This window comes from Phoenix dactylifera, chromosome 9 (genome assembly GCF_009389715.1).
Source record: "Phoenix dactylifera cultivar Barhee BC4 chromosome 9, palm_55x_up_171113_PBpolish2nd_filt_p, whole genome shotgun sequence".
Lineage (NCBI taxonomy): Eukaryota > Viridiplantae > Streptophyta > Magnoliopsida > Arecales > Arecaceae > Phoenix > Phoenix dactylifera.
In genome coordinates this window covers 3,061,787-3,087,497 of record NC_052400.1, presented here as the reverse complement: position 1 = coordinate 3,087,497, position 25,711 = coordinate 3,061,787, and the positions used below count along the sequence as shown (strand labels likewise).

Here is a 25,711-nt window from a genome sequence, read left to right as displayed (position 1 = left end):
ACGAGTAGATTACGCTGGGACGTATAAGTCAAGCCTACCTAATAAACCTAACGATGTATGACATTTGATAGAGGTTTGGATTAGGAAATGATAACGCCATCGTTCTTTTTATTTATTTTTATTTTTAGTTTGACTTCTATTAGCTTCTAAGCACCACCGAGGGACATGGCATCGGAAAATAGGCATTTGGTATCTTCGAGCATTTGGTTGGAAAGGTACAGGTACCAGTAAAATAGGCATTGGGGCTCAAAAGAGCACCCCATCAATCATTTACCCCAATGCTTCTTCTGCACTTGTGCAGCTTCTCTTGGGGTCCTAGTGGAATGCAGTGTCTACGGTAAATACTCATAAAATGACGCACCCCACTTTCCATGATGGATTTTGCAAAAGAAAATTCACTTCATAATTGATTGTACCAAAAAAAATAATATACATACATACGTACGTACATACATATATATATATATATATATATATATATATATGTGTGTGTGTGTGTGTACGTGTATGTGCGTGTGTGTATGTACGTGTATGTGTGTGTGTATATATATATATATGTATGTGTGTATGTATGTATGTATGTATGAGATCAAATTGCTTGTCGTATGTATGTATGTTTGTATGTAGGTAAAAAATAAGAGTCCATGAGGTGTGGGAGGCAAGGGGGAAAAAATAATATATATATATATATATATATATATATATATATATATATATATATATATATATATATATATATATATATATATATATATATATATATATATATATATATATATATATATACATACATACATACAACAAGCAAAAAAATCAGAAAAAAAGATATCTTGGAGTGCCAAAGGCACCTCCCCACTTTCCATGATGAATTTTGCAAAAGAAAATTCACTTCATAATCGATTTTGCCAAACAAATAATATACATACATACATACATATATATATATGTGTGTGTGTGTGTGTGTGTGTGTGTGTGTGTGTGTGTGTGTGTGTGTGTGTGTGTGTGTGTGTGTGTGTGAGAGAGAGAGAGAGAGAGAGAGTATGTATGTATGTATGAGATTAAATTGCTTGCCGTATGTATGTATGTATGTATGTAGGTAAAAAATAAGAGTCCATATGAGGTGTGGGAGGCAAGGGGGAAAAGTAGCGGCAACATCATCAATGAAGTGAAGGTGGGGCTCATGGAAAAGGATGACATCAGAAATGGTAGTAAAGAAGGAGGCAGGTAATAAAAATGAGGTGCACCCGATGAGAAAATGAGGAAGAGAGGCACGAAGAAAATGACGACGTCTATGAGGCGGCACATGAGGCAGGGTAGGCATAGTTGGTGGTGAATTTTGGAGGACATGCCATCAGCCTTTGCTATATATTTATTCTCTGATATACACTTTTTTTTCTTTTTTTTTTTTTTTTTGGTAAAACTATCATTTCATATAGCTCTTAAATGGGTACAGCTAGAAAAGTCAAAAGCAAGAAAATGATATAAGGAAGACAGAATCTCTGCGGTCGTGGTCTAGATAAATTCTCTGAAGTGCCGAGCAACGAAGGAGGCAACTCAATCTGCAGCTCTGTTTGCCTTTCGAAATACATATGCTGTATGGAAGGACTCTATCTCCCTGATCAGTCTGCGAGTCTTACTGAGCAATGGGTGATCATCCCTGTAACGGTCCACTCTCCATATCCAATCGATCACCATAGGAGAATCTCCCTCGAGGTGGACCTTATATGCTTCAAGAATTTTCCTCGCAAAGGAGATGCCCTCGCAAGCGGCTTGAAGCTCCACCTCAATGGCGATCAGGGCGAGGGTGCGCCAACCCCCCGCCGCTATCATCATACCATAGTGGTCTCTAATATACACCTTTTAGCAGACGACACATATAATAATATTGTGATGCATGCATGCCTTTCTATGAACATATTTTTTCTACCCTTTTATCTACCAAAAGACTGATATAAGCACTTGCGTCCACTCCCTATTGAAGTAGGGAAGGAGAGGACGAGGTGGACATGAGGACGAGGCGAAGATTTGAGAAGAGCAAGGTGATTGTTTGCAAGGGGCCGCATATGGTAATAGTCGAGGTAGTAGAAGAAAATGATATGAAGGTGGTGGTGAGTCTTGAAAGACATGGTAGAAAGTTTTTTTTGCACTCATCTAGACTAATAGTGAATTTTGGAAGAAGATGAACTACTTCTTTAGCACCTTGGTATATCCGATACTCAATTTGATATACTCAGAGTATTGTACCAAATCTACGACAAATAAATTAGTATATCAAATTGAGTAATGCATGTATTGCCTAGAAACAAAGTTATAGGTATTTATTAGTAGATGGAGGGTAAAGAAACACATCAAAAAGGCCCTTCTCGTGTTAAGCCCGACCTCAATTCTACCATCATCTAGGATGTTATCCTTTCTCTTGGTACATATAATTTGGCTATTGTATCAAGTAAATATATCATTAGATATACAATGGATAATTTGATCCACGATAAAGTGTTTAATATGTCATTAGAATTGCCCTTCATTTTTCGTATATATAATTTCTTTTACAATCGATGAAGTGTTTTTTTTCTTCTATAAAACACTCCTTTGCTTTCATTTAATTCACGCGGATCCATTCTAGCCGGTAACACCGGTCAGGCTAGGCTTATTTCGCTTCCTTTCGGCATCAACTATGCCGACAAGGACCGCACACCTTTTTCAAGCCGTGTATTCGTATTCTGGAGAAGGTCGCCATGATAAAATTAGATATGTTTGCCGTATGGAACTGGAGGTCGCCGGTAATCCCGCAACCGACGCTGTTTGCTTCCGAGGACAGGAAAAGCAATGGCCGCACTCCGTCGCTAATGCTGTCTTGAGGCTCCCGCAATCCTGGCCGTCGGCGTCCCCGTGATTCAGGCCCTGCACAAAGAAGGAATCGCCACGCCACGGGCCCTCACCCCTTAGCTTTTTTTGGGGATAAACTTTGACAATAGTGTTGACGAGAAAGAAAGTAGTGGAAGTGTAAAATTTGTTATCAGAGACCATGACGTCAGTTTGTGGCAGTCGAAGGACGGTGGATCTTTAACATGTCTGTCGTCAGTGCCGAACTCAAAGCCGCATGAGAAGACATTATCCATGACATGCTTATGTTGGGTGCGAACCGCATTTTTTTTAAAGGGATTCAGCCACGATAATCGAGTAGAATCGAGGTCCAAAATGCGCTACTGGCGGAAGGCCGCCTCTCCACGACGTCTGTATACTTCTAGGAGAGTGTATCTCCGATCAGACCGCACATTCTACATGAAAGCGAAAGGTGCTGCTGACTGGATTGCATCTTATGCGGCTCACCATTCTGGAGGCTATCCGGAAAAACCATGTGTCTGTATCTGATCCCTTGTGTAATCTTTTTTTTTTTATAATTTTATTGATTGTACTCACACCCACAGAATGTGAGCCGCAATTGCACCAAAAACAATAAAAAAAAGTCAAACTAAAACTTAGTTTTTGAAAAAAGCAGAAAAAAAAACTAAAAACTCACCTGTACACGCAACTCGTCTTGCATGCCCTCCAAAGAATAATTCCTTTGCAATTACTTCTCTTACACTAATCGGGCCTTATCCACCAGCCGCAGTTTACTCGGTTAAACAATCCCATTAATCAAACATTCCCCACCTTAAGCCACCAACAATAGAGATCTTAGAACTAAAGAAAACAAGTAAACAAGCATAGTTAAGCTGATTAAGTTATACATCTAATAACTTAATCCAATCATATCAAAACCCCTATAAAACCAAACCATCTCCATCTCCATCGCCATCAAAACCCATTTCATATTCCCTTAGGTAAGTGGCACACAAGCTAGCCAAACGAATAGAGACAAATGGCTTCCTGTTCTTGGTCCCCCCGCCTCCTTCCACTCCTCCTGCTACCAATATTCATCCTCTCCATCTCCACCGCCACCTTTGGCCTTCCTTCAGCAACCAACGGTGCGTCCACAGACAACGCCAGCCTCGAGAGAATCTCGCCGGCGGCGACCGTGTCCCAGTTCGTGGCAGCCCACAATGCTGCGAGGCGGCAGGTGGGCGTGCCGCCGCTGTCGTGGGACCCGAAGCTCGCCAAAGTCGCCAAGGCCTACGCGGCCCGGCGCCGCCGGGACTGCCGGCTGGTTCACTCCCCGGGGTTTGCCTACGGGGAGAACATCTTCTGGGGGGCCGGGCGGCGGTGGAGCACGACGGACGTGGTGGCGGCCTGGGTGGGGGAGAAGCAGTGGTACGACTACAAGACCAATTCCTGCTCCGGGCCGGACTGCACCCACTACACCCAGGTGGTGTGGCGCACCACGGAGCGGCTCGGGTGCGCCAGGATCCTGTGCGACACCGGGGACACCTTCGCCGCCTGCGAGTATCACCCGCCCGGCAACTACGTTGGGGTCCGGCCATATTAGATTAATTAATTATAATACTCCTCAAGCTGTTTCTTTTCGCTTCTTTCATCCGTGAAGATTGTAAATTGTTCATTTAAAGCACTGTAAATTAAGTTAAGTGAAGGAAAAATCTGTCATTAAATTTCATAATAAAAAGGCGCACATTAAATTTATTATCTTCTGATGATTCAGTATATTGAAAACTAAATCTGACCGGAACAACTGATTTTCTAGGCTTTGTGAATTTACTAATTTTGCCGAAACAAATTTTATCGAAAATATACGTCCGAACAACTATTTTTGCCGAACCTATTAATTTTAAATTTTATATAAACTTATTTTAGTAAAACTTATCAATCAAACAGTCTCATAATGCAAACAAACACCCATATAGATGGATACATAGTAACATACAAATATCGTATGTGCCCATCATTTAGAATTCGAAAGAAAAAGGAAAAGAAAAAAGACAACAGCAATAGGAGAGGAATCCACGGCAGTCCTACGTGCCCCCAGGAGCTGAACTGGAAGGACTTTTCTTGCACTCGACCTTATCCATTGACCGACCGTTGGCGTCATTGTGGTAGTCCGCTGTCTTGTTTGCATTCTAAACAATCCGTCCCATAAGTGCATGAAACGTTCCAAAGGAATGAGATCAAACACTCCATACCTCAAGCCACCAATGAAGAACTTGGAACAAAAGAAAGCAGACGTAAACTAATTAAGCTGCATACATGATTACTTAGTACTCCAAACAGATCTAAAGCAAACCCATATTCCTCCTCCTCTTCAATCTCTATATTCTTCTTGTAGCTAACTGGCTAACCAGCAAACCAAACTTAAGAGATACAAATGGCTTCCTCTATTTCTTCCCTCCGCCTCCTACTACTATTACCAGCCATTCTTTCCTTCTCCAGCTCCACCATGGAGAGAAGCTCTCCGGAGTTCGTGGAGGCCCACAATGCTAGCGGCAGGCGGGCGTGCCACTTATATTTCTCTTCTTCATTATTGATGCATTCATATATCTCTCTTCTTCATAAAAAAAAAAAAAGAAGCAGGTACAAGAGGCAAGGACAATGGAAGATAGTACAAACAGCATCATCAAGAATAACAAACAGCATCCTTAATTTGCAGTCCTCAAGTATTTTGTAAATATATTGCATATGACACGTGAACGAATCATAAAATTTGTGAATAGCACATTTTTTTTTTAATAATTCAGTGAGTGTTTTCACTATAATCTGACCTCTGGATTGTAAGAGACATGTTCAGGAGCAAATTGGGTGAAATGGTTGGCGAAAGTATGGCCGAACGAGTGGCAAAACCCGGTCCAATCTCGTATGGCATCATCTATGCATTTGAGGAGAGCCCAACCTAATACAAATCAGTTTATAAGTACAAGAAGCAGAATGCCTAGATTTACGACAGCCGAAAATACCTTGAATCTCATCCAAAATGGGGGTCAGGGACACAGGGTCATGCACCGTAAGGACATGAAAACATAAACAGATCACCTTTGTCAGAAAGCATTAATTCATCAATATCGGATCTACCTAGCTCTTTGGCCTCGTGCCCCCATCAGAATTTGCTCCCTTGGCCTGCCCTAGACCACTCATGAATTGACGCCCAATTCCTGGTGACGCCCATAGCTTATTAGCTATACGTGTAGCTTTTCAAGCTAATGTAGAGATCATCAATCTACAAAATTGTTTGACAATGAAAGAAGACGTGATCCAAAGACATGTGAGTGATCAAAAATTCCTAGTTATAAAATTTCATAGACGCAATTCATATAAATGAATAGGTCCCCCAACGTATACAGGCCGCCTTCAACATAATGGCTGATTTGGTCCGATTTGTGCTCGCAGACTTTCAAAAAAGAAACCTCCTTGAGCTAAACAGACATAGAATTATGTTCCCATATACATGTACTACAAGCAAAGCTAAGCGAGAGACAAATGCTGGCCCTCATGATACTATTACTAACCCATAAGCATACAAAGGCAGCATAGGGTGGTGGGAAGATTACTGAATGTGAAAACCGGCAAAAACTTAAAAATAAAAATGCAGTACGAGAGGATGATTAAAAAGAGATTTGACGGATGAGATTTCTCAGCTAACTGCTTCCCTTCTGTTTGAGTGTGATCTTGTCCCCTAAACTGAGGGCAATACCTTGCGTCTTGCTTCTTATCCTAATGTAACCACTAAGCTTCCCATCTGCCTGTTTCTCAACACTGACATTCACCAAAGCATCCTCTCCAAAGACACTCTTTGCATACAAATTAGCTGCAAGAAAGCCACATTCCCCCTCCAATGCAGAACTGCAAACAATGGCATTGAAAATGCAAACAAGAATAATATTAGTTCGGATATGGAGAAAACCATACCTAAAAGGAGAAACACCAAGTAATTCATCGCATTATAATTTGATTTCATTTTCTATTTTATACATATATGTATATATGTACATGTAACATGTTGATGGATTCAGAACTTACGGTGGAGTAAGACACTTCATGTTTGTTGACTTGATGATGTGATTCAAAAATTCCTTTTCACCCTGAATTACAGTGTTCACTGCCACCTGAAATGCAAACCAGAACAATACCATTCATTAATTATTCATTCGCAAGAACAGAAGATGTTTCGCAGTGCAATTAAATGCTATTAAAGATAAGGGGCACTGGCTATAAAGCAAAATATAATTCACATAAGTTAAATGGAGATTTGAGGCAAAATGAGGAGCAGTCAGCTAGAAGAAATATGGGTTTCCTCACTATTCTTTGTTTATATAAATTGTGACTGTAGCCTTCTTGAATTAGGAAACGAGAATCATAAAACAAAATCAGGTCATAATATATGTATGCAAAAAGGCTCTCATGTGTATTAACACAAATAAATTCACACACATACAGAGATACATAGGTAGATACACATAGGATCTACTTATTTGAAATTGGAAGAACCTCCTCCATGCCATTTGGTTGAGATAATATATTATTAAGGCACTGTGAAGGTAACGATTTTCCTGCATTAGAAACAGAGAAAAACCATCATCTGAAACTGAACAAAGCTGTCCTCGCTCAGTCAAGATATTAAACAATGAGAACAGAATACAGGCCCAGGCCAAAAGAAATGAAGAGACTGCAGAAGGATTTCCCATGAAGAGGTTACTCAGCTCCCACACCCCTTTGCAAGAAGTCCACATTTTTCTTAGTCACCACTAAGAGTTGAAAATGAAATCCACCATGTCCTCCAATGCATCATTTCCAAATCTTAAGAGTAAATGCACATATGCAGCCCGCAGTCATATACCAACTATGCACTTAAAATCTACATAACATTTTGGGAAGATGGGAAAATATTAAGCATGTCGAATATGTTAGTAAACATAAACTGTGTAATAACAATGTAAATCCAATCCAGAAACTGATACTAGGTGTTCCTTGGGTAAAATTCAAAAGAAAGTCCGAATATACAAGAAAAGGCTCCAAATACATTTGAAAATCCTGAATAATTAAAATACACATTACTATTACATAACATAAATGATTATACTAATGCTCTGCATTGCTTCATATAATTTCCAGATAACATAGCTATGGTCTGATATAAAGCTAGCATCCATATGAATCAAAATTTGAGAAGACATATGACATACCTTGTTTTCCCATTCAAATTCTGCCCACATACTTCTAAATGCCACATCAGCACAGGTAGCAGGAGATATGTAGTCCATGATGTCAACGTGAATGTCATTTAGGACAACAACAGTTCGCTCGAGCACATTTGAAGTCTCATAAACAATGTTACCAAATATAACTCCTGTTTCTGTTGATGAGACCTTGATATTGGCTCGAATTTGCTTGCTTGACTCTGGTGCTAGTGTATAGTTCTGTGGGCGGTCTACAAGTTTGAGGTCCCCCATGGTTGCCAATTCCAAACACAAATTCTGAAGAGTCTCTTTTGTTCGGTTAATGACTGTAACATCAAGAACAATGTCGTAATGATGGACAGTCACATATGCTTCAGCATACACAGGATCACTAAATCCTGTGAGTTGCAGAATACGATTCAATCTGTTTGCATCATTTCCATCCTTCATAAACATTCCAGTCGCACGTTTTAAATCATCTTGAACCTCATCCTCTAATTCAAGCTGGCTCATACCCTGTAAACAGAAGGTGCCAAAAGCACAAAATATGAAAAGAAATCCTTCACAGTGCAGTTGTAGTTGGTTCCAGTAAACAAATAATAGCACGAAAGTGGCACAGCTAAAGTCTTATAAGTGGAAAAATTAACATTTTGTACAATCATTTAAATAAAAAGAATATTACAGTATTTTTTCCTTTTTTGAGAGGGAGAAAGACCCACACACACTATAATTACCCAAGTCTGGATCTTTATGGATGCACCACCCAAAAGTCTTACAGTATAATCAATAGTCAGTTACCATATTACAGATTTTGAAATAAAGTAAGAGATTCATGAATTAGAGTATTAAACTTTCTTTTATCATCTTAAAGAACATAGTATTGTCATAGACTTACCTCAGACAAGCAAATAAAAAAGGGTAGCTTTTAAGTACATTGTAACATATTAAAGTGATTGTGAATCAACTTCAAACCAAGAAAGAAAATTAGTTAACTTATTGCAGTATACCCCAGATTATATTTTCTATCTAATTGATATGTACTATCAGACAAGCCAAATAGTGTTCTTCACATACATAAGACAAAATTCTAGTTGATGAGTTGTTCCCATTTCCCTACATGCAACTTTCGACATGTACCAAGATCAATGGTCTATATTTTATATTGTTTCTGGTGGCCCCTTGTGCCAGGTCTATCAAATATTTACAATACACAATGCAATCTCAATGCAGAAACCATGTCTTTTCCCTAAGTGCAATCTATCCTTCAAAAATTTCATGATAATAGCCCTGAGATATAAAATACTTCACAGAAATGAGCCAGACAACTTTCTTGATATATGGAGAACCATGTGTAAAACAGTATTACAATGCAAATATAACAAGCACCGCAAAGCTTCACAATGGATTAATAGACTCAATTGCCCCCAGCTCAGCACCTTCATCACTCTAAACTAATTCACGTATCCTGCAAATGTTTATGTGGCACCCTCCAGCATCAAACACATACTAGCATTGAAGTGGTTATCACTTTAAAGAACCTCATGATGTTCGACTCACCAGCCAACCAATTTTTAAGTGGGAATTCAGCAGCCTTTCACCAAGTTGTCAAAGATAATGCCTTTAAGACTAAAACTAGAAATTCTTGTAAAACTATTTCCACTTTAGATATTCCATTTCTTTCCTTTAAGACTAAAACTAGCAATTCTTGAAAAACTATTTCCACTTTAGATATTCCTTTCCTTTCACCACATTGAAAAGAATAGTGTCTTTCAGGTAGTTTTAGCTTTTAATGGAACAGACATAATAACAGCCAAAGTAAAACTAGTCTCCTTAAAATTTTAAAAATGTAGAACCTCTGATTAGGAATTAGTTGATAGTTGGAATAAATTCAAAAACCAGGTCAGCTGATCCACTTTAAAACGGTTCTAGCTATTCCTTTCCTAGTCTTTCTATGTCACAAGTTTGAAACCAAGAATTTTTTTTTTTAATTTTCCTGATGTTTCCGAACATTTTCAATAAAACATTCTCATAGAAGTATTTTAACAATGTTTTTGGTGATATTCGTAGATGCCATTGGAACCGCTCCCCTTTTTTATTCGTGTCAGCATTTCTTATAGAAGTTATTATATCAGCAATAGTGTACCTACCCATAACAAACTATAAATTTTTGTGCCTCCTAACTTTAATATAATCAACATGTTCCCTTTTTTTCTTTTTCTTCTTTTGAATTATTAAATTTTAAAAAGGATATGCATGAGACACAATCTATTAATTTGATCTATTTCAGATAGCCTACTATATCATAGTGTCATCTACTAGTATTTATAATACTTCAGGAATTAATGAGACTATTTTAGTGATCCTTAATAACCAAATACCTAAAAAAAATACTCTTTATTTTCTTTTTCTACCTAGAGTCCACTTAATAACTATAGCATATAGAAGAAACATAAAAATATCGGATTTTAACTTGAAAGGCATATATGATCTTAACTTAGGTCTATATGGATTTATATTTTGATGAATCCAGATATGTTTCTTTTGTGGGTCATAGAACAACAGCTTAATAATGACAAATTCTTTATGGCCTAAAGATAGTGTTAAAATTAATGCATACATAAAAAGAGAAGCAATGATGTTCATACAACCAAATCCATTTAGTCTTGCTCTTGGACACTTTCTCAGGATCAAATAGTTTTGCACCCCATATCTATGCCTAACACCAAAGCTCATACATTATTATAGCAAAATAGCCTGCTTAAATCAATTACACATCCTTGAACATATCCATTTAAGTACATTATGTATGGAACAAGGACTCTCCTTCCGGCAACTTCCAAAACTAAGAACTCCTATTACACGGTTTGATCATGCTTTTAAGTTGAGTGAAATATTCTGTTTCCAAATAGGCGAATTTGAAAACTGAAATGTAATTCCTTTGATTAAATCACACTAGATTTCACTTTAAGAGAGTTCTTCTCTTCATGATTCGAATCGTATCCTTGTCTAATAAATACATCATCTCATTTCATCCTACAAATCTTCATAAGTAATCTATGTCTAACATGCATCTCAAACAACAAAATCTTCTTCTGGGTCATACCCTCTCCTAACTCTGCAATGTATAGCTATTCAATGAAGATCATTGGATTCTAGAAACAAATTTACAGAGAAAGGGATGATTACCAGCTCCAAGTTACTTACAGTGAAATGTGGATGCATGATCCAATCTTAAGGTGTCAAATATTAAATAACACAAAAAATGTTGTTATTCTCACATTCATAATAGAGAGGGACTTTTATAAAGAAAATTGAAACCAAGGTTCGCCGTCTTGGTACCGGACCCCGTACCGGTGCCACACTAGTTAATGTCGGTACGGTATGGTAACGCAGTTTTTTTTGGTACAGTACGGTACGTTCGGTTCGGTTCGATACGGTACGGCATACTATGCTAGAAACTTATTCCCATTGCAGAAATTAAGAGATTTTTTTTTTATGCTCTTGACTATTTTTGTTCAAGATTCTTTAGCAGGCTGCTAGAACAGACCCCAAGTTTACATGTTCCTGTTGCTTTCTTGTTTTCAATAAGTTTACTACCTACCCAAAAATAAACAAATTACAAGGGTCTCATTGTCATACTGAACTTTCTGTATTAGATCATATATCAATTCCACTTTTATTAGTTAATGTTTAAGTTCTTTACAAATTCCAAAGCCACCTTCAAGTAATTGTCAGTTGGATGTCTCAGAGTTGATAAATAGCTATACCAAGAAATGTAACAATATAAGTGCATATGTGATTTAAGAAATGTGAAAGAGTTCATATTCCCTTACCTTTCTACTCTTCAAATGGTAGAAATCAATAAGATCATCAGGCTGTGTGTGAGATATTTGGGCCACTGCTTTAATCTCCTCTGTTTCTCGGAACTGCTTTTCTGCAAGCATCTTTGCAAAACTCTGGCGACATGATTGCAGCCAAATCTTCCTAACCTCGTCACCAGTATTGCAGAGCAGCCTTATGCAGAGCATGATTCTGTCATAAGAATCATTATCAATTGGGTGGGGTACAGATGAAGACTGCCCCAACTGCAGCATGGAGACCATGATCAACAAGGTGCTGGTGCAAGCTTTGTTGGCCTCAGCCTTTGATGGCTGGACCTCCTCCAATCTTAAAACAAGCTTAGTCAGAGTGCAAGAAACAACTGCCCCTAAGAAGAAGTCACCCGAAAGAATTAAAGACCTCAAATTTCCAGTTGAAGCCAAGGAACCAGGAACAATTGTGGGGGCAGAAAAAGAAGTCTCAGAAGCAGCACTTTGCGTTGCATATGTCCCATCTGCCAGAATCACTGGTCTTCTCGAAGAAATAGTAACGAAGGAGTTCACCTGTTGGGGCAGCTTCAACGCATCAGTCGCCTCCCCCTCCTCATTGATGGTGTAGAATGGGAGATCTCCAAGGCACTGCTTAATTGTTGCGATCCCACTCTCCACTTCAGACAATGAGAGGCAGTATTCCCCAATGATCCAAAGGGCGCATGAGCAGACACGTCCAGCCCTAATCTGGTAGAACGTATCGAGCAACCTCGTGATTATAGAAACTCTGAGCTTCGGGTTGGTCTCGATTATCTCTCGCACAAAGAGAACCACATCTATGGCAGATGCAACATTGGCGTCTCCAAGGAAATCCATCAGGAGATGGACGACGGTGCTTGCGACCTCCGGGAACTTGACTGCGCATGTGTGGATGGCTTGAACCAGCATCTGTCTGTACTCTCCATTCTTCTCAAGCTCTCCACTTTGGGTCTTGACGACCTCCTTCTTCAGAGTGAGCACCACCTCGTCAATGTTCCTCGGGGTAATCAGCTCCAATGCAATGTTCAAGGTCTTGCGGCGGATGTCAAGATTCGGACTTGATAGGGCTCTGAGCACATCCATGATGACTTCCACCATGATGTCCCTGTGGGAGGACTTGAGCTCATTGAGCCGGTCGAGGACAATAAGCTTCACATTGTTGTCGCTCTGAGAGAGGAGGAGCTGGCAGTAGGTGTTGGCGGCGGCACGGATAGCAGTGGGTGCGGATGACAGGGAGACAAGTGTCCCAGCGCACTCATATATGACCGCAGTGGAGGGGGAGTTCAAAAGGGAGATGATGATCTTGATGTACTTCCCCTTCTCGGCTCGGTTGGAGCGGCAGACCTTGCGGATGAGGTCGAGGACGGCCATCTGGAGGAGGTCACCCCACGCGGGGACCTGATCAGCGTGGGAGAGGAGGTAGCTCACGGCACGGTCCTGGGCGCAGGTGATGAGCATGAGGAAGGCGTTGCGGCGGGCCGACAGGTCCTGCTCGGTGGAGAGGGCCTTCTCGACCAGATCGGGTGCGTCGGGGAGGAGATGCTCGCCCTGGGGGAGGCGGTAGATGGCGGAGATGGCGAGGAGGGCGTGGCGGCGGATGAAAGGGTGGCGGTGCTCGAGGTTAGTGAGGATGGAGGGGATGAGGGGCTCCAAAATCTCGGCTTCGGAGAGGCGGCAGAGGAAGCGGAGGGTGACGCCGCGGATGTACTCGTTGGGGTGCTGGAGGTTGTTGCGGAGGTTCTGGCAGATGAGGATCATCTCCGGGAGGACGCGGCCGCGGGCGTCGGTCTTGTCGATGATCTCCAGGTAGTGCAAGAGGAGCTTTTGGATGGTGTGATCCTCGGAGGGGAGGACGTAGCGGACGATGGTGATGAAGAGCTGGGGGAGGGTCTCGCCGTTGAGGAGGAGCATGATGGCGTTCTTCATGGCGTCGACCTTGGCCGAGACGTCGTTTCCCTCCATGGCCTCCTTGATCTCGTTCGCAAGGGCCGGGGAGCCCTTTTCGAAGTGGATCAGAAGCGTGCAAGATTTCTCCATTGCTTCTGCTCCAACCCTAACCCTTGATCGCTCTGCCGCTGCAGCTGTTGCTAACCCTAACCCTAGAAGAGGGCCAACAGGGGGGCAGATCTGGATTAGATCGCTTCGGATCTTGGTGAATTACGGGGGCAAGATCACAAACCTAGAAGATTCAACAATTTGATTCGAATCGAGAAGAAGTAATTAGAGAGATAATGGATCTGGCGATTACCTCGAAGGAGGTGGAGATCGGATCGGAGATGACGATTCTAAGCACGGATCGGGAGCGCCGGAGACAAGATTTGGCAAACCGAATAGAGTTTTCCAATGGGGATTGAGGGGAATTTCAAGGGACTGAATTTTTTTTTACCTCCAAGAACCGGAGACGGGAAGAGAAGCCCAACGGAGGGCGGAGGAGAGGGGTCGGGGGCCAGGAAGAAGCAAATGCGTCAGGTAGCCTCCAGGACGGTTGAGTGTTAGTGGCTGGGCTCCAGTCGGAACTGGGCCACCTCCGGCCCAAGCCCAGCTTTGCCTCCAGAGCCTCGTCGCCTTGGGTTCGCAAGACAGGATGGTAGGGTGAAAAATATATCTACCTAAACTCGATCTATTTCTTGAGTAGATCAAACTTTCAGTTCTATTAACAGATAATCAGACCCAACTCGCACAACCCATTATGTGAATAGGTCAAATTAGATTAAATAAATTAAGTGAATCTCGAACAGATTAAATAAGTTTTAAATATTTGAAGCAAAACGAATAGACTACGTAACAGATTAAAACTAATTAAATAGGTTGGTGATAAAAAGTTGAACCAGTATTTAATAAACAGGTTTGAAAAAGTTGACCTTATCTCAAATGTGAACTTACTTAAAACAAGTTGGTCGTTGGCAAATTGGGTTATAAATTGCCACATTTATTTTTAATCTAAAGTTTAGGTTAAGAAGTGCCTATGTAGCCCATGGCTATGTTCGTTGCAATGGAATTATATTTAAATTTCAACTATCCTAAGGTAATTTAGGGATCATCTAATATGATTATGTATATTTTGCCATTTTTTATTTTTTAATGAAAGAGAGGAAAATCCACTTGTTTTACTAAGATAAAAGGTATGTGGCCTCCGTAAAATTGAGTTAATTCCGGATTAATTATTTCAAAAATTTTGGAAAAACTTGAAATCATTTTTGGTTAGTAAGACCACTCCAATCTTAGAAAACGAAATAAGTGAGTGCAATAGCAAGCTTGAGGTAATAAACTTTTGAAAATAAAAATCATATGGGGCGGGCATCATAGAATATCTTATGGAGCGGAACTCTTGTTAATTTTGTCGTGTTTCCTCTAGCGCCCATCTTAAAGAGGAAACTGAAAAATCAAATAAGGCTAATACTCGTACTATCAACAGAGTCCGTCAATCTCATAACTTTAAAAATAATTAATACGAAATGATTAATTGCTTGGCATGTATCATTTAATCATGTAGTGTGTGCTAACAAAAAGCATATTTTGAAAACTATATATCATGTATGTATTGGATCATTACTAAGTGTGTATTAAAAAAGCTTTCAGTATGTATTAGAAAGTCGACGAGTGTGTATCACCGGCCATGTAGTGTGCATTAGTAAATATGATATTCTAGAAACTATATATTAATTTGTTTGGAAGTGTGTATTAAATTGCTAGAAATTATATATCAATTTACTTGGATATGTGTATTGACTTGCTAAATAACTAATTTACTTGGTGTGTATTTTTGGCCATATCGTATGTACTATAATTTTTTTTTTAATTATGGAACTGATAATTATGTTAGTAGAAAGAATCTCTTATTTTTAGATTTGTTTTCTTTAAGATGCATGCTAGAGAAAACTAAGCCATATGATTTTGGCTGCGGCTTTCCAAGAAAAAAAATGTGCATTCCTCATTTTCCACATGGTCGAAAAGATCACTGCAAGCAAGAGAAGTCAAAACTAATTTCACTCATGTTTTTTCACCAATATGCCGAGATATTAGGTAAGAAGGGAGGCAAAGATGGTGGCAGATCAAGGGCAGCGCCCTAGGGGTGGCAAAAAATGACCCGACCCGCCAACCCGACCCGTATTCGACCCACCATAAACAGGTTTGGGTTTGGCCTAAACGGGTTCGGGTCGTAAACGGGTCGACCCATTTAACCTGTTTAGTAATTGGGTCAGATACGGGTTTTAGATGTCTGACCCGTTTAACCCGTATAACCTGTTTAATTTTTGGACTGATAGGTAAGGAAATAAAGACCACATGCCCATATTCCACAAGGCCTACAGGCTACCGCTCGGCCCAACTCACCGCTCGGCCCAGCTCCCCGCGTCGGTCCAGCTCCCCGCGTCTGCCTAATTTCACGAATCACGAATCACGATTCAGTTATTCATGACTCCCAGACTCCATCACTCCACATTCTCTTTAGGGTTAGGGTTAGCTCTAGCGCTACCGCCGCCCGAGTTCTTTGCCTGTCCCTCTTCCCCCCTCCTCCGGACCTCCGCCCTCTCCTCCCCCGTGCCGGCTACTTCCGCCTCCCCGTGCAGTGCAGGCCTCCTCGGCTCCTCCTCCTCGCAGTAGTATCTCCGCAGAGTAGTCGGAAGAAAGGGGCGACGAGAGCACCGCCACTTCCGCCCCGCACAAGTACTCCGTCAAGATTCTCTTCGGCAACTGCCATGTGAGCGCTCCGCTACCTCCTTCTCGTCTCGCTCTTCCTTTGCTCTTTCCTTTTGTTCTTTTCTCCTCTTCCTTAGGGCCTTTTTTTGGATTTTTTTAACCTTGGGGAAGGAGATCTGGGGATGGATGGACTTACTTTTGGTCCGCCGAGCAAAAATCTTTCTTTGTTTCTCTTATTTTAACCGTGCTGTAACTCCTGTTTTGCTTCTGCCTTGGGATTTTGTGAACAGGTGGTGCAGTTGTTGCCTCTTTCCATAGGATTTAATATCATACAAATTAATCTTGTTCATATATTTGTTTTTCCTCTTTGCTCAATTAAATTTTGTACTTCTATATGGATACCATAATTTTTTTTCTTTTCAGTCAATCAATCTTTTTCCTGGCTCGTTTATGATTAATAGCGCTGCCTCATTTTCATTGTTTGAGATGCTTTGACTTGAAGTTGTTTGTGTTTGAGGACCAAGATAGTTTCTTCTCCCAGTACCTAGATGCTCGTATGTTTCATTGTGTATTTGTGTGCTATAGCGAAATCCAAATGCTGGCTTGTCAGTCACGTGGTTCATGTCGGAGTTAGTAATTTGCAATTAACTGTTAATGTTTTAAGAAAATCTTTCTTATTTGTTTATAAGATGCAATATCAAAACTGTTTTCTGTTTTCTTTCTCTACCTTTGATAAATATCAACCGTCTACTCTGATTCATGTGGAATCATGACTTCAGACTCTGTACATAACTACTTATAGTTGTTTTGAAGATTCATTCTACTGCTAAAGAAACATTTTCATGTTAGATAGAGTAACATTTTATGATTCTAATAGAAGAGTGAATTATATTTTTTTTTCTTTTAGCTAATCATTTTATTTCTAAATTGGTATTCTGATATAATTTTAAATTATATGATATAGATGGAGTTAGAGAGTGTTGATGATAGGGCAAATGAATCGACGCCTTTAGGTTCTAATACAGTTGTACGTGACTCCACACTTGGCAAACGTAAAAGAAAGTTGACCTCTTCTGTTTATCAATATTTTCATATAAATGAAGCAACTGCAAAATGCAAGTGTATAAAATGTGGTGCAGAATATTCATTTGGTGGTAAGGTTGGGACCGGAAATCTAAAACGTCATTTAGAGAATTGCAGAAAGAACCGTGACATAGGACAGATGATCTTATCACAATCTCAAGGGGCCATATCAATGTGTTCTACTAAGTTTAATCCCGACAAATTTCGTGAATTGCTAACACTTGCAATTATTAAGCATGATCTGCCATTTCAATTTGTTGAGTATGAAGGCATTAGATCTTGTTTTGCTTATGTTTGTGAGGAGGCCAAGTTAGTATCAAGGAATACTGTAAAGGCTGATTTGTTGAAATTATATAAAAAAGAGAAGGAAAAATTAGCATTGTGGCTACATTCAATTCCTTCTAGGATAAGTTTAAGTTCGAATTTGTGGACCTCCATTACTACCGACGGGTATTTATGTTTAACTGCCCATTTTATTGATGAAGAATGGGTGTTACAAAAGAAAGTTCTTAATTTTCGCTTCATGCCTCCTCCACATAATGGCATATCTTTATGCGAAATAATTCATGCTTTGTTGATTGATTGGGGGATTGAAAAGAAATTATATTGCATGACTTTGGATAATGCATCGGTAAATGATGTTTTTGTTGACATGCTAAAGAACCAACTTAATTTGAATAATGCACTGTACTCAGATGGTGAGTTTTTTCATGTCCGATGTTGTGCTCATATTCTTAACTTAATTGTACAAGAGGGATTAAAGGAGATAGATGAACCCATCTTCAAAGTTCGTGAAAGTATTAAATATGTGAGAGGTTCACAAGTTCGGAAACAAAAATTTTTGGAATGTGTTAAACAAGTTTCTTTGGAAAGTAAAAAAGGCTTAAAGCAAGATGTTCCTACAAGATGGAATTCAACTTTTCTGATGCTAGAGAGTGCTCTCTTTTACCGTCGTGCCTTTCTTCATTTGAAATTAAGTGAGTCTAATTACAAGCATTGTCCATCTGAAGAGGAGTGGGGTAAAGTTGAGAAGATTAGCAAGTTGTTGTGTGTATTCTATGATGCTACTTTATTATTCTCTGGAGCTAAATATCCTACATTAAACATGTATTTTCCTCAAGTTTTCTTGATTGAGCTTACTTTAAGGCAAGAGATGCAGAGTACAGATGCTTTCATACAAAGAATGACACGGCATATGTATGGAAAATTTGAAAAGTATTGGTCAGATCATAGCTTAATCTTGGCCATGGCAGTTATTTTGGATCCTCGATACAAATTTCAGTTTGTGGAGTATTGTTATAAGAAGTTGAATGGGTATGATTCTACTGAGAGCATGCGCATCCGTGATTGTATGTTTTCTCTCTTTAATCAGTATATGCTTGCTTCTTCTAAAACTCATTCTACTAGCACATCAACTCATGGAGATATGGAGATTGGTACTTCATCTGAAACTTCTGTGGCATGTAGAAAAGCATATGCTTTTAAGGTAATATAAAACTTTTTTTTTCTAAATTAAATATATTGTACTTGTATATGATATTGTTTCTTATAAATAACTCATTCCATTTTTTTCAATAATGTAGGATTTTGATACATTTGAAAGCTTTGATTTTGTGACTACTGCACAGAAGTCTCAATTGGAATTATATTTGGATGAGCCTAGAGTTGATAGGAGGTCCAATTTGGATATTCTTGACTTTTGGAAAACCAAGCAGTCTCATTATCCTCAACTTTCTCTTATGGCACGTGATATTCTAACTATTCCAATATCTACGGTCGCCTCTGAATCTGCTTTTAGTATTGGTGGGCGAGTACTTGATAAGTATCGTAGTGCACTTAAACCGGATATTGCCGAGGCCTTGATTTGTACTCGAGATTGGGTGTTTGAAAAAAAAGGTATATATTTTATTAATTATATTTTTATTATTTTTTGAATGAATTTATTATTAATTACTGTAATATTTCAATGTAGATATTGAGGAGGCCGAGCTAGATGAGATTGTAGAAGATGTCATAAACTCAAGTTCCTACAATGAAATTCAATCAACTCAATGCTCGGCCAATGTTGAATCCTATTCATAGTGAGGCTACCAAGCTTGGTTTGTTTCGATTGAATTGCTAACATGTCTAATAGTGCTTAGCCCTTATTCTAAAAATATCTATTGTCGCATGATGTCATACACGACTATTCGTACAGTAGATACTTCTATTTCTTTCCATTTCCCTTCCAAACAGCATTGAAACATGTCGTTTTGTTTTTCTTTTTAACAGGATGATAGCAGAGAAGCAATTGCAATCACTTAGCAATTGCAATCACTTAGCTCTTTGGATAATCATGTAGACAGTTTATATGCTGAATATTTTTTGTTTGTTTGCTGCTGCATATGGAAAGGGTCTTAGAAGAAAGAATATAAAGCAGTCTGAGAAGTGAGAAGTGCCTTGTTTTCCAAAGCAGCTTCTATGACCAAGACACTAACAACTTTGTTTTGGAAATGGAAATGAGGAGCACGGAGCACCCACATTGATATTGATTTGACTCGTGGGTAGCTTGTGTATGTTCCAGTGCTTCTGACATTGGGTGGCTCTGTGGCTTTTGCCTTACTCCTGTCCTGTGAATTGTGATCACATTTTGGACTCACATATTTTATTATTTTTGCAACTAGAAAACCATCAGATTGCAATTAGTAAAATTGTGTTCTGTTATTACATGAATGAGCATATCTGCAGCTTTGTCGGTGTTAATCAGCCCTTTTTTCAGCTTTAGTGATCGCCGAGCAACCATTTTTTTTAACTTATTTTCTTTCCATTTCCCTTCCAAACAGCATTGAAACATGTCGTTTTGTTTTTCTTTTTAACAGGATGATAGCAGAAAAGCAATTGCAATCACTTAGCTATTTCCAACCATGCATCTATCTCTTTGGATAATCATGTAGACAGTTTATAAGCTGAATATTTTTTGTTTGTTTACTACTGCATATGGAAAGGGTCTTAGAAGAAAGAATATAAAGCAGTCTGAGAAGTGAGCAGTGCCCTGTTTTCCAAAGCAGCTTCTATGACCAAGACGCTAACAACTTTGTTTTGGAAATGGAAATGAGGAGCACGGAGCACCCACATTGATATTGAGTTGACTCGTGGGTAGCTTGTGTATGTTCCAGACTCCAGTGCTTCTGACATTGGGTGGCTCTGTGGCTTTTGCCTTACTCCTGTCCTGTGAATTGTGATCACATTTTGGACTCACATATTTTAATATTTTTGCAACTAGAAAACCATCAGATTGCAATTAGTAAAATTATGTTCTGTTATTATATGAATGAGCATATCTGCAGCTTTGTGGGTGTTAATCAGCCCCTTTTTCAGCTTTAGTGATCGCCGAGCAACCATTTTTTTAACTTATTTTCTTAATTACCGATAGCTTTAGACAAACAGGTTAAACAGGTCGGATCGGGTTGGATAAACAGGTTAAACAGGTCAGATCAGCATGGGTTAGACTAAACAGGTTAAACGGGTCGGGTCAGGTTGGGCAAACAGGTGACCTGTTTATTAAACAGGTTAAATGGGTCGGGTCGGGTTACCTGTTTATTAAACAGGTCAGGTTCAGGTTGCAATTTCTGACCTGTTTAATAAACAGGTCAGGTTCAGGTTTATGATTTTCTGATCCGACCTATATATGACCCGACCCGTTTATGTCCGACCCGACCTGATTGCCACCCCTACAGCGCCCTCCCAGAGACCTTTAGAAACGCCGCAATGCAACAATAAATGACTAATGGATTCTTCAAGCCGTTTGCGAAAACCAAATCTTCCTGAGTTAATTAGTACCCATCTTCTTGAAGAATGTTGCATGCTTCGATCTTTAGTGTTTTTGTAATCAAGCCACTGAAGTTTTCTTATATACCTCAAGCGGAGCTGGCACTTAAGCTCTCCTTTTAAATCTTGTAGGGAGATTTCGAAGAAAGTATTGAGGAATATCTATCCTTTTCAGGAGAATCGTGTCATGATTGGTCGATCTGCAAGGGAGAGCAAATCCAATATGGATTCAAGTCAACCAGCTTTGAACCCCAAAAGAGTAACTGTTGGACCTTCGAGAGTTTTTTCTAACCTCCCCTCCAGAAAATAGTAATGGTGAGCTCCAAACAAGTACATCTTTTCCATTTCCAAGTTTGTATCTTGTTGGAAGTTAAAGAGGCGGAAACGAGTCTATACGATATTCCTTTCCATATTGGAGAGAGACTTTGAACCTTGGTTAGAAAGGATCTATGTTTCAGCCTTCGATAGCAAGTGCTTCTTCCAAAGGGCTTTGTGATTGCTTAGAAATATCTATGACCATGTTTAAGTAGTGAAATGTTGAAGTCATCCAAATCCTCAACTCCGATGCCGCTTTCTTCTTTATGCTAGCTTGCAGACCATTTTCCAGTTTTCTAAACTAGATCATGTCATCGAGGTTTCTTTCTAGAAAACATGACCTAGATATGATAGATCATAACGATTTGTTTCTTTATCCACATCGTCGATTTATAGATCGACATGTAATAAAACTGAAGTCTTTTAACTAGAATTTCACTCGACTGTCCTCCCACAAGAATCTACGTACATATATATATATACTTCAACGAGCAAATGTAAAACCAACATCGATCATTCTCTCACCATATCTTAATACCAAACACGTACACAAGCCATGCAATTCTACAGCTTTAGAGACCGAGACTTTCGTGATGAGAAGAGTCGGCGGGGTGAGAACGTTCCCACATGCTTGGGAGTTGCAAATCCCTGGACCAAGCGGTAGTCCGGCGGCAAGAACTCCTCCCTCTCCCCGTTTAGCCCAGCGCTTGATATCCTCCGACCGCTGAACGTCGTGCACTTCACCAACTTTCCGATGAACGACGTCTTGGTCGATGCATGGCCGTCTTTTTTCCCCGTCTCATTCATCCTTGCACTTAGGTACTCACGCATGGCGTTTACTCCTCGACTGACAACGTCCATGGGAGGGCTGACGAGGGGGTTGCCCTCAACATGGAGGGTGCGGAGCTTGGTGAGGCAGCCAAGGGAGTTGGGGAGGGCGGCGAGGTTGTTGTAGCTGACGTCGAGGTCGGTGAGAGAGACGAGAAGGCCGAGGGAGAAGGGAAGGGAACAGAGGTGGTGGAAATTCTGGCTGAGGTCGAGGGACTGGAGGCGGATGAGGTTCTCGAGGCCGTCGGGGAGGGAGGTGAGGCAGTTGAGACGGGCGTCGAGGGAGCGCAGAGAGGTCAGGTGGGAGGTGGAGGATGGGAGGAAGGCCAGCTTGTTGGAGTTGACTGAGAGAATCCGGAGGTTGGTCAGCTCGTAACCTATGGTGTCAGGGAGTCTTGTCAGCTGGTTAAAGTTGGCACTCAGCTCCTCTAAAGCGCTGCTTAGAGAGATTAATCATCAGATAGAGAAACACTATAAGGGAGAACAAATTAATTTAATGTGAATGAACTCTAAGATACATGAAACTCGAGCTATTACTTTGACGAGGTCTAGGAGCGTTGCGTAAGGATAAAGTTAGAGGCATGGTGATTACCTACAATGCTCGATGGTCTTGGGAAGGGACACAATAAGGTTGCTCGAGACATTGAGGACCTTGAGCTTCATAAGACAACCGATAGAGTTCGGCAGCACCTTCAGCTGGTTTGAATGCACGTCCAACACCTCCAAATTCAAAAGCCTTGCTATAAGCGACTCTGGAATGCTCTGTTACCATAGATTACAAGAGAGTGTCATAAAAAATAAGCAAATAATTTGTTACTAAACTGAAAAGGTATGGAGTCCAACAATTGCTAGCTAATTAATCTGGTTGGCACCCGGCCCCTCTCCTAAGGTCTTGCTCTGCATGATTAGGAACTCCTTCACAAAATATTTTTTTTTATGCACGTAGACATGAAAAGAAAGTTTGTAGATAAGTTAATGAGGGAGCTTTGGTGCAAGAGTAAGACTGGTTCATCAGATCATAGGTTCAAAATATCGAAACAGCCTCTTTTTTATATACGCAATCTTTGGCTTTTGTTGATAAGCATCCAGTGGCTAATTGCTTACATGCATAGAAAAGCGTGGACTGAGTAAGCAAGAACCTACCAAACCCCTGTGGCCTTAAAAATATCTAAATATATAAACACTCAAATGGATTCTCACCTTTCAATACGATGATGATGTTTATCCTGCGGAGCAATATTATCCAGATCAAGAAAATAATGAAATATAATTGAAAAAAAAATGAAAGGCATCTCCCTCTTTGTGCGCCTGCATCTGCTTTCGCAGGGCTTGTGGCGATAATTTGAGGTATAAACGTACAGACAGCTTTAAAATCGTTTTATCACCTTCTACTTCCGAAACCATATAAAATTAAATGAAGTTCTTCTAAGAAAATGATAAGGGAAACCTTATGGAGTTAATAAAGACAGTTCAAAAATGCCATCATTTCACTTACCTCAAGGTGGTTGTTGGAGAGGTCGAGCTTGGTGATGCAGAACAATTCGGTAGTAGGGTTTGGCAGGGTATTCAAGCTCATCCCACTGAGATCCACCTTCTGCGCCTTGTCCTTCTCCACCTTCTGTGTCTTGTCCTTCTCCACCTGTGCCCTCTTCTCCATCCTCATCTCCCTTGACATCAAACCAAGCGGGACAATCGACAGAAATAAATGCCGGAGCCCAAAAGCCAAAACCCAAAGTAGACGAAAGAAGACGTACTACTAAGATCTCGAGGCTTACCTCTTATCTGGTTCTCTTGCTTAAGAATTAAAAGAAGACGGGAGGGGAAGGCAAGGGGGCGGAGGTTGGCGGCGCAGTTGTTTTGCCTCTTAAATGGGAAATATTATCTCTGAATGAAGCTATTAATATAGAGGATGCGGATCCCAAGGGGGGCTGCTTCTAGCGTACGTACGGATGTACTCTCATGGTGTCGTGACACGTGTCTGCAGCTCGCATCGTGGCAAGGTTTCGCGTGGGAGAGTCAACTCTGACGTCACTCCGCTCGCCACCGCCCAGGGCGGCTTCGGGAGGCGGAGCAGCCGCCCGCTGATGCAGGGGCGAGGCCGAGCATCGAGCCGCCAATTAGGACCCGCCGCGTCATGGGATAGCAAAAGATGCTGTGGGGAATGTAACAGCAAACAGCTAGGAAGTTCTCTTCATATCCACGGTGCCTTTGATGCTTCTCTTCAAATATAGAAGGTCAACTTGCTGCTCCTCATCATCTCTCTCTGTCTTCTGCTCGGAACTCTCGTTGAGCTTCCATGCAAGCATCGGTTACTTCATATTGATGTAGCTGAAATTTCAAGGTTCAAAATGCTCCTGCAATTAATCCATAGTGGCTCTTTTTAGTTTCTCTCTTGTGGACAATCTTCTTTATTTGTATATTTCTCCTATTGAATAAATATTTGATGGCAATTGCCTCCTTTACCTTCCAAAAGTTGGGAAAAAAAAAGCTGGGAAGTTCTCTTAAAATGAGTTAAGGGCCTATCTGGAGAACTAAAAGATCTTCTAGTTGAAGCTGACACTTGGGATGAAAAGCTGACTTACATGATGGGTATCCAAGCACCTGCCAATAAAAACTCTTATTGTAAGAGGTAAGTTTGGTTGGCATCAGCCTGTTATTCTAAAGGTAGCCATGCAGCAAGTGGACATTTGATGCTAAAGCATCTCTCATGTGGTTGTGAATCATTTCACTTGTCACTTATGTTACACTCAACCTGTTCTTATTTGTCCTCCTCATTATTCAATAGAATGGTGTTGCATGATTGCATCTTTTCTTCTGATTATATGTAGATATTATAAATATATTTAAACTAGCATGGGTGGAGACCTAGCTGAGAATCAAAGTGAGAGGGCATGCATAGATTGGGCATATGAAAATTATGTCTACATACTGAAGCTGTGTATGTATGCATAAGGTTGTCGGTATCCAGCCCTCGTCTATATATAATTTAACTAGTATAAGCCTACAATTTAGACTAGTTCCAAAATAACCAATATTGGACCTAGTAGTTAGGTGATATTAAACATATATACACTATAAGATCCATTTCGCAATCTAGAATTAGCATGGTAGGTTGCGGTTGCGGATGGGTCA

General features: G+C 40.2%; 3 protein-coding genes across 6 annotated transcripts; 1 reads left to right on the top strand and 2 right to left on the bottom strand.

Annotated features, from left to right (window-relative positions):
* Positions 1-3,793: 3,793 nt before the first annotated feature.
* On the top strand, positions 3,794-4,581 carry LOC103715613 (pathogenesis-related protein PRMS-like). The gene has a single exon (XM_008803296.4). The coding sequence runs from the start codon at positions 3,863-3,865 to the stop codon at positions 4,424-4,426; it is 564 nt and encodes a 187-aa protein (XP_008801518.1). The 5' UTR covers positions 3,794-3,862; the 3' UTR covers positions 4,427-4,581.
* Positions 4,582-6,153: 1,572 nt separating this feature from the next.
* On the bottom strand, positions 6,154-14,376 carry LOC103715612 (coatomer subunit beta-1-like). Of its 4 annotated transcripts, XR_005513241.1 has the most exons (6): positions 14,157-14,376; positions 11,894-14,087; positions 8,067-8,576; positions 7,319-7,433; positions 6,904-6,989; positions 6,154-6,726 (listed from the first exon to the last, which is right to left on the bottom strand). XR_005513241.1 is itself a non-coding variant. In XM_039129846.1 (5 exons), the coding sequence occupies exons 2-5, from the start codon at positions 13,943-13,945 to the stop codon at positions 6,522-6,524; spliced, it is 2,853 nt and encodes a 950-aa protein (XP_038985774.1). In that variant the 5' UTR covers positions 13,946-14,007; positions 14,157-14,376; the 3' UTR covers positions 6,154-6,521. The 4 variants fall into 4 exon arrangements, 3 of the variants coding, with proteins under 3 accessions (XP_038985774.1, XP_038985773.1, XP_038985775.1); XM_039129846.1 differs by lacking the exon at positions 7,319-7,433 and having other exon boundaries at positions 11,894-14,007; XM_039129845.1 differs by lacking the exon at positions 7,319-7,433 and having other exon boundaries at positions 14,157-14,375.
* A 7,783-nt stretch (positions 14,377-22,159) lies between these two features.
* On the bottom strand, positions 22,160-24,446 carry LOC103715611 (plant intracellular Ras-group-related LRR protein 1). Its single transcript, XM_008803294.4, has 4 exons — positions 24,355-24,446; positions 24,075-24,246; positions 23,172-23,341; positions 22,160-23,015 (listed from the first exon to the last, which is right to left on the bottom strand). Exons 2-4 carry the CDS (start codon positions 24,240-24,242, stop codon positions 22,316-22,318), a joined length of 1,038 nt encoding a protein of 345 aa, XP_008801516.1. The 5' UTR covers positions 24,243-24,246; positions 24,355-24,446; the 3' UTR covers positions 22,160-22,315.
* Positions 24,447-25,711: the final 1,265 nt, after the last annotated feature.

Coding starts and splice junctions, on each gene's coding strand:
- LOC103715612 (XM_039129846.1), bottom strand. CDS start 13,945: ATGGAGAAATCTTGCACGCTTCTGATCCACTTCGAAAAGGGCTCCCCG. Junction 6,990..8,066: donor AATTTGAATGGGAAAACAAG/GTATGTCATATG, acceptor TTTGCATTTCAG/GTGGCAGTGAACACTGTAAT. Junction 6,727..6,903: donor ATGAAGTGTCTTACTCCACC/GTAAGTTCTGAA, acceptor CATTGTTTGCAG/TTCTGCATTGGAGGGGGAAT.
- LOC103715613 (XM_008803296.4), top strand. CDS start 3,863: ATGGCTTCCTGTTCTTGGTCCCCCCGCCTCCTTCCACTCCTCCTGCTA.
- LOC103715611 (XM_008803294.4), bottom strand. CDS start 24,242: ATGAGGATGGAGAAGAGGGCACAGGTGGAGAAGGACAAGACACAGAAG. Junction 23,342..24,074: donor TCTCCAACAACCACCTTGAG/GTAAGTGAAATG, acceptor CTATGGTAACAG/AGCATTCCAGAGTCGCTTAT. Junction 23,016..23,171: donor AAGACCATCGAGCATTGTAG/GTAATCACCATG, acceptor CTCTCTAAGCAG/CGCTTTAGAGGAGCTGAGTG.